We start from the raw sequence: 8999 nt of genomic DNA on the forward strand, positions 1-8999 counted from the left end.
GCACACCCCCTACTGGGGATGTGCCTGCAACCAAGGTACATGCCCTTAACCGGAATCGAACCCAAGACCTTTCAGTCCCCTAGTCAATGCTCTATCCATTGAGCCAAACCGGTCTCAGCAGTGTTCTTCATTTTATTTTCATTTCTCCTTTAACATTGTTTAACCCTATCTCAACAAGACCTTTACACCATCACTCTCATTCAAACCTTCCCCCTTTTGCTATCCTGTTTATCTTAACCCTTTCCTGCTTTAGATTTTCCTTACTCTTTCTGTCTCCTCCCTGCAAAAATTTCTACCCCACTTATATATCTACTTCCAATCCCCTGTGCCAAGTGCATACACACCCCTCTCTGAGCTGTGTTAACTAACAACAACAACAACAAAATTGTTTTCTTCACTGTCCTTTTGATGCTGTTTGGGGCAATGTTGATTATATTGTATTTTATGCTTTTTAGTGAGAGTATTTTGCTTATTCTTTTGTTATTGCTGTTGCTTGGTATTTTCTTATTTGATGTTTGGTTTTTTTTCTTCTGTTTTCCCTTCCTTTGCTGTAAATTAGGGGGGGTTGTAGATTGCAATATTCTCCAGGTACTGCTGCCAGCATTTGCTGGGGTTAGTGGTTGTTCTATTGAAATTATCTCCTCATATATATAGATAATTCTCCATTTATCTCTAAGTTTCTTTTTTCTCTCTCTCTCTGTCTCCCCCCCCCCTCTCTCTCTCTCTCTCTCTCTTTCTTTCTTCTCCCTGTTTCCCAATTTCATTTTGACACTCCTTCATATATATCGGGTATAGTAATAATTAATGTCGTTTTTAAACATTCATTTAAAATCTTGCTTGGCGTTGACTTGTATTGACATAACCTTCAAACATGTGGTATCTACAGAACGTGTGAAGTGCAATTAACAAGTTTTGCTTGAAAAAGTTTGTGTTTGGTTTGATTTTTATTGCAAAACTAGGGCTAAGAATATGGCGGATGAAGAGCATATTCGGCACTGCATGCTTTACGAGTTCCAATTAGGAAGAAAAGCAAGTGAGGCTGCAAAAAACATCTGTAGTGCTCTTGGTCAAGATGCAGTTAGCGCCAGAAAATGCCAGCGTTGGTTTGAGAAATTTCGCGAGGGAAATTTTTCGTTAGATGACAAGAGTGGTCGAGGTCGTGTGTCCAATTTTGATCAAGAAGTTCTTCAAGCTCTTTTGGTGCAAATCCTCAAATTACCCAACAAGAGCTTGCGACAACTTTAAATTGTTCACAAAAAACAATTTCCAATCAATTGCGTGCACTTGGCAAAGTCCAAAAGTTTGGAAAATGGGTTCCTCATGAGCTGACCGACAACAACCATAATCAAAGAGTCACAATTTGCAGTTCACTCCTCTCTCGTCAAAACCGTTTGCTGTTTTTAGAGCAAATTGTTACCAGAGATGAAAAATGGGGTTGTATGTTAATTTGAAAAGGCGGCCTCAATGGTTGGACAAAAATGAGGCTCCGTAGCCCACGCCAAAACCTGACTTGCATGCGAAAAAAGTGATGTGTGTTTGGTGGAATTTTAAAGGAATTCTTCATTATGAACTTTTACCATCTAACCAAACCATTACAAGTGCAGTGTATAGTGCCCAATTGGAAAGGTTAGCCCAAGCTTTAAGAGAAAAAGAACCCGCGTGGATTAATCGGAAGGGTGTAATTCTTCACCACGATAACGCACGACCGCATACTGCAAGAATCACTGCTGAAAAACTGCGCCAGTTGGAATGGGAAGTTCTCCCTCAACCTGCATATTCTCCTGATATTGCCCCTTCCGATTACCATTTGTTTCGTTCTTTGCAAAACTTTCTTCTTGGAAAAAAATTTAATAATGAAGAATGCCTCAAAAATGCATTGACTGAATTTTTTGCATCAAAATCACAAGAATTTTACAACAGAGGGATTAAAATGCTTCCTGAGCGTTGGGCACAAGTAGTAGAAAACAACGGCAACTATATTGTTGATTAAATTTTGTTGTATTGTTTAAATAAATTCGATTTAAAAAAAGGTATTAGAAAACGACATTAATTATTACTAGACCTAATATATATATTTTCCCCCCATCTATGTTTTTCTTTTGCTCCCTCCCTCTTCTCTTTTTACTCTTCCTCTTTCTCTCCTTTCCCCTAATTTGCTTTTCCCTAGTGGTCACCTTTATTGGAGGGTATTAATATAGCAAATACATTTCTGTTCAGTGCCTTGTGTGTTGTACCGGGTTGTGTTGTATTTTGTGCCTTTAATCTACTCAGGAGAGAGAGAGATCTACATAACCAAACATCCTGAAAAGAGAGACCATGGGGAGACAAAGAAACAGCCCACAAATGAAAGAAAAGCAAGCATCACCAGAAAAGGATGTAAACAAGTTATAGGCAAGCAACCTACCAGAGCAAGAATTCAGAGTAATGATCATAAGATGGCTAAAAAGAATGGAAGACAAATTTGACAATATGAGTAAGACCCAAGAGGAAATGAAGAACCAAGAAGAAATGAAGATGAATCAAAAAGAAATGAAAAATGACATCGTTACTATGAAGAACTCAATAGAAAGCATCAAGAGCAGACTAGAAGAAGCAGAGGACCGCATAAGTGAACTAGAATACAAGATGGAAAAATTACCCAATAGAGCAGCTTCTGGAAAAAAAAAAATTAAAAAGCAGGAGCAGAGCCTAAGGGAACATTGGGACAATACAAAACAAAACAATATTAGAATAATAGGGGTTCCAGAAGGAAAGGAAACAGGAAGACATGGAAAACGTATTTCAAGAAATAATGACAGAAAAAATTTCCTGACATACAGAAGAAACAACTCACACAAATCCAAGATACTCGCAGAGTCCCAAACAAAATGAATCCCAGAAGACCGATGCCAAGGCACATTATAATTTAATTGACAAACACCAATGACAAAGTAAGGATCTTAAAAGCAGCCAAAGAGAGACAGAAAGGAACCCCCACCAGACAAATTTCTCCACAGAAACTCATCAGGCCAGAAGGGAATGGGATGAAATATACAAAGTCATGCAAAGGAAGGGTCTGAATTCAAGAATACTGTACCCAGCAAGGCTATCAATCAAAATTGAAGGGGAAATCAGGAGCTTCACAGACAAAAAAAGACTGAAGGAATTTATCTCCACCAAACCAGCAATGCAAGAAATGCTAAAAGGTCTACTGTAATAATAAAGAAATACGAAGCAAAGAAGGAACACAGGAGTATATAATAAAAATGGCGTCAAACAAATACCTATCAATAATAACTGTAAATGTAAATGGATTAAATGCTCCAATCAAAAGACATAGGGTAACAGATTGAATAAGAAAACAAGACCCATATATCTGTTGTCTACAAGAAACCCACTTCAGAAAACAAGACGCACACAGACTGAGGATGAAGGGATGGAAAAAGGTTTTCCAGGCAAATGGAAATGGGGTACCAATGCTTATATCTTAGAAATTAGACCTCAAAGTGAAGGCCATAACAAGAGGTAATGAAGTCCACTTAATAATAATAAAGGGAGCAATCCAACAAGAAGAAATAACCCTGGTAAACATATATGCACCCAATACAGAAGCACCCAAATACATTAAAAAAAAACAACAACTGCTGGAGGACATTAAGGGAGAGATTAATAGCAATACAATCATAGTAGTAGATTTTAATACCCCACTGTCACATTTGGACAAATCATCTAAACAAAAAATCAGAAAAGAAATATCAATCCTAAATGAAGCACTACACCAGATGGAATTAATAGACATCTTCAGAACATTCCACCACAAAGCCACAGAATATACATTCTTCTCAAGTGCACATGGGACATTCTCAAAGATAGACCACATGTTGGGACATAGGCAAAGTCTCTTCAAATCCAAGAAAATAGAAATCATATCAAGCATCTTCTCAGATCATAGTAGCATAAAACTGGAAATTAACTACAATAAAAATAATCCAAAGAAATCAAACACATGGAGACTAAACAGCATGCTATTAAACAATGACTGGGTTACCAGAGAAATCAAGGAAGAAATTAAAAACATCTTGGCAACAAATGACAATGAAAACACAACAATCCAAAATCTATGGGACACAGCAAAAGCAGTTTTGAGAGTGAAGTTCATATCTCTACAAGCCTATTGCAAAAAAAACAAACAAACAAACAAACAAACCACAAGAAAAAATGGTAACAAATTATCTAACTCTACAACTCAAAGAGTTAGAAAAAGAGCAACAAGAAAAGCCCAGTGTAAGCAGAAGGAAGGAAATAACAAAAATCAGAGCGGAGATAAACTACATAGAGACCAAAGAAACAATACATAAGATCAATAAAACCAAGAGCTGGTTCTTTGAAAGGATAAACAAGATTGACAAACCTCTAGGCAGGCTAACCAAGAAACAAAGAGAGAGGACCCAAATAAACAAAATCAGAAACGAAAGAGGTGAAATAACAACAGACCCCTCCGAAATACAAAGGATTATAACAAAATACTATAAACTCTATTCCAACAAACTGGACAACCTGGAGGAAATGGACAGATTCCTAGAAAAATACAACCTTCCAAAACTCAATCAGGAAGAAACTAAAAACCTCAATAGACCAGTGACTTGGGAAGAAATTGAAACAGTCATCAAAAAGCTTCCAGCAAACAAAAGCCCAGAGTCTGATGGCTTCACAGGAGAGTTTTACCAAACATTCAAGGAAGAACTAAAACCTATCCTCCTCAAACTATTAAAAAAAAAAAAAATTCAAGAGAATGGAACACTTCCAAACTCCTTCTATGAAGCCAGCATCACCCTAATACCAAAACCAGATAAAGACAACTCAATGAAAGAGAATTACAGGCCAATATCCCTCATGAACTTAGATGCCAAAAGCCGCAACAAAATTCTAGCAAATCAGCTCCAGCAGAACATCACAAAGATCATACACCACGACCAAGTAGGATTTATTCCGGGAATGCAAGGATGGTACAATATCCTCAAGTCAATAAACGTGATACATCACATAAACAAAGTGAAAGATAAAAATCATATAGTCATATCAATTGATGCAGAAAAAGCATTTGATAAAATCCAACACCTTTTCCTGATGAAAACTCTCAACAAGGTGGGAGTACCAGGATCATACCTCAACATAATTAAATCTATATATGATAAAGCCACAGCCAACATCATACTCAATGGGCAAAAACTAAAACCATTCCCTCTAAGAACAGGAACAAGACAGGGATGCCCACTTTCACCACTCCTGTTTGACATAGTACTGGAAGTACTAGCCATTGCAATTAGACAAGAAGAGGAAATAAAAGGCATCCAAATTGGAAAAGAAGTAAAGTTATCCTTATTTGCAGACGACATGATATTGTACATAAAAACAAAAAACAAAATAAAAAAACTAATAGACTTAATAAATGAATTTGGCAATGTAGCAGGATACAAAATTAACGCCAAGAAATCTATGGTATTTCTATACACCAATAGTGAACTTGCAGAAACAGAGACTAAAAAGGCAATCCCATTTACCATCGCACCAAAAAAATTAAGTTACCTAGGAATAATCTTAACTTAGTAGGTAAAAGACCTATATGCGGAAAACTACACGACACTGAAAAATGAGATAGAGGAAGATGTAAACAGGTGCAAGAACATACCATGTTCATGGATTGGTAGAACCAACATCATCAAAATGTCCATACTTCCCAAACCAATCTATAGGTTCAATGCATTCCCAATTAAGATACCAATGGCACATTTCCCTGACCTAGAAAGAACTCTCCAAAAGTTCATTTGGAACAATAAAAGACCCCAAATAGCCACAACAATCCTGAGAAAGAAGAGTAAAGTAGGAGGGATCTCAATACCAGATTTCAAGCTGTATTACAAAGCCACTGTTCTCAAAACAGCCTGGTACTGGCACAAGAACAGACATATAGATCAATGGAATCGAATCGAGAACCCAGATATCAACCCAAATCACTATGCTCAATTTATATTTGAGAAAGGAGGCATGAACATTCAATGGCGTTAAGACAGTCTCTTCTATAAATGGTGTTGGGAAAATTGGACAGACACATGCAAAAGAATGAAACCAGAACACCAACTTACAGCATACACAAAAATAAACTCAAAATGGATACAGGACTTAAACATAAGACTGAAAACCATAAAAATACTAGAGGCATCCACAGGCAGCAAAATCTCAGACATATGCCAAAAGAACTTCTTCACTGATACTTCCCCTAGGGCAATGGAAGCTAAACAGAAAATAAACAAATGGGGCTACATCAAAATAAAAAGTTTTTTTCAGCAAAATAAACCATCAACAAAACAACAAGAAAGCCCACTGTATGGGAGAACATATTTGCAAATGTTATCACTGATAAAGGTTTAATCTCCAACATCTACAGACTTAATAAAAGGAAGATAAAGGACCCAATTAAAAAATGGGCAATGGATCTAAATAGAATCTTCTCAAAAGAAGACAGAAGGAAGGCCAAGAGACACATGAAAACATCCTCAAAGTCACTAATTATCCGAGAGATGCTAATCAAAACAACAATGTAGTACCATCTCACACCTGTCAGAATGGTCAAAATCAACAAATCAACAAACAACAAGTGCTGGCGAGGTTGCGGAGAAAAAGGAACCCTGCTGGTGGGAATGTAGGCTCGTGCAGCCACTATGGAGAACAGTATGGAGCTTACTCAAAAAAACTGAAAATGGAACTCCCATTTGACCCAGTAATCCCTCTCCTAGGAACATATCCCAAGAAGCTAGAAACACCAACCAGAAAGGATATATGCACCCCTATGTTTATAGCAGCACAATTTACAATAGCCAGGATTTGGAAACAGCCTAGATGCCCATCAGCAGATGATTGGATCCAAAAACCATGGTACATCTACACAATGGAATATTATGCTGCCATAAAAAAGAAGAAATTCTCATCATTTGCAGCAACCTGGATGGAATTAGAGAACATCATGCTGAGTAAAATAAGCCAGTCAATGAAAGAGAAACACCACATGACCTCACTCATTTATGGATGATAAAGAACATTATAAACTGAAGAACCAAAAGATAGATATAGAGACAGTAAAGCAACAAACAGACTGTCAAATTACAGTGGGGAAGGTAGGGAGATCTGGGGTAGATAAGAGATCAACCGAAGGACTTGTATACATGCATATAAGTACAACCAATGGACACAAAACTCTGGGGAGGGAGGGCATATATGGGAGGGTGGGGCAATGGTATATGTACAAAGATAATAATTTAATAAAAAAATAAAAAATAAAAATAAATAAATAAAATTAAATTAAAAAGAGACAAATTCAAAAAAATTTCAACACTAAGCAAATAAATTTAAATTTTAACATAATTTAAACTCTAACATAAGCTATTTTTGTATTTATGCTTCACATTCAATAGACACAAATTTAACTTCTAACTCTGGAACCCAGGAACTTGTGGATCTACTAACTAAACAGTTTTCTGTTATGCAGTAACATCTCCATCTGCTGGAATTTTGGGTGTCCGTTAATTCCACAATCCTAGTAATTAAAAATTCATTTTTGGAGGGGTAGAGGAGGGGACAGATATTATTCAATTTAATTTTGTTCAAACAAATATTTATCACTTTTGTAAGATGTGCCATGCCCTGTGCTAAGTGATGTAAAAAAACCAAGACTAGTTGAGCTAATCTCCCTGCGATCACAGAGCTGACAATCTGAAGGGAGAGAGAGGTGTGTAAATAACCACCAAACCTCAATGGAATAAGTTACAGACTTACATATTTTGTAAATTTTGAGGTTGAGACAGACTGGACGATTGAGAATAATGTGTGAAAGCACTGGGGGGAAAGTTCTTTCTTAACAAAGGATATGTCTCAAGGACCAGCTGCATTTCTGCTCCTCCTCAATCCGAAAGCTCAGGTGTGGGAAAAATGATGCAGCTGAGTACTGGGATATAATGAGGATACAGCTGCTAGATCTATACAAATTCTATTTGGCACTATAAATGGGGCTGGATTCTGCCAGGAAGCCAAAGACTGCCAAATCCCAATTTAAGATATTGAATTTGAAAAAAAAAGAAAGGAAAACTTATAATGAAAATACATTATGACAAATAATATGGCACACATTACCTTTAAATATGATCCATAGTATTTCGTTACATATGAGCTGTCACACTGACTCAAAACAGTTATTTCTTGCTGAATGTCTTCAATTTCATCTTCAGCTTCCTCGAGGTCTATGATTTTAATAGCAACCACTTGCTGGGTACGGTTATCAATTCCTTTGAAAACTTCTCCAAAGGAGCCTTTTCCAATGCGTTCTAATTTTGTGAACAGTTCTTCTGGATCAGCTATATTATTCTAAGAGGAAGGAAAGAAAAAAAGGGAATAACACAAGTGTTTTGCATCAATTCTTTTTAATGAAGGAAAAGAAATCGTATAGGATATTAACACATTTTTAAAAAGCATACAAATTCCCTTGACTCTTCACATGTGCTTTGTTAGAACAACAGTAACTCCAAATGGTGGACTAGTCCATATTCTACTGGATCACACACATTCATTTGGCTTCCTTTCCTTAATCCTGCTACCACAAACAATCCTATATAACAAATGTTGTCTCTGAAGTCTGCCAAAGGGCCTGACATGTTTTAGAGCACATGTGTCAAACACAAGGCCCGCGGGCCAAATCCGTCCCGCCAGGCCTTGCAATGTGGCCCGCACCGCGCTGTCATCACTGCACTCCGCTGCGTTTCCATCACAATGACAGTTTATGACTGTTCAGTAAACCATTCGGCCCGCGATTTAGGCTGGATTTTAGATTTTGGCCCCTTCTCTGATTGAGTTCGACACCCCTATTTTAGAGTAAAGCAGCTGGCTATAGATAGTTTGCACATTAATACTATGATAGCTATAGTGAAAGAACTCTTTTTTAAAGTATATTTTCTTGATTTTTTTACAGAGAG

At 37.0% G+C, this 8999-nt stretch overlaps 1 protein-coding gene across 3 annotated transcripts in view; it reads right to left on the minus strand.

Moving 5' to 3' along the window:
• STK26 (serine/threonine kinase 26) overlaps positions 1-8999 on the minus strand; it is a 67910-nt gene that overhangs the window by 22190 nt on the left and 36721 nt on the right. For all 3 annotated transcript variants that reach the window (XM_036443370.2, XM_036443369.2, XM_045583514.1), the window contains exon 3: positions 8164-8394. In XM_036443370.2, the coding sequence (XP_036299263.1) occupies positions 8164-8394 (231 nt within the window). The remainder of the gene's footprint in view (positions 1-8163; positions 8395-8999) is intronic.

Source organism: Pipistrellus kuhlii, unplaced genomic scaffold (assembly GCF_014108245.1).
Source record: "Pipistrellus kuhlii isolate mPipKuh1 unplaced genomic scaffold, mPipKuh1.p scaffold_m20_p_19, whole genome shotgun sequence".
NCBI lineage: Eukaryota > Metazoa > Chordata > Mammalia > Chiroptera > Vespertilionidae > Pipistrellus > Pipistrellus kuhlii.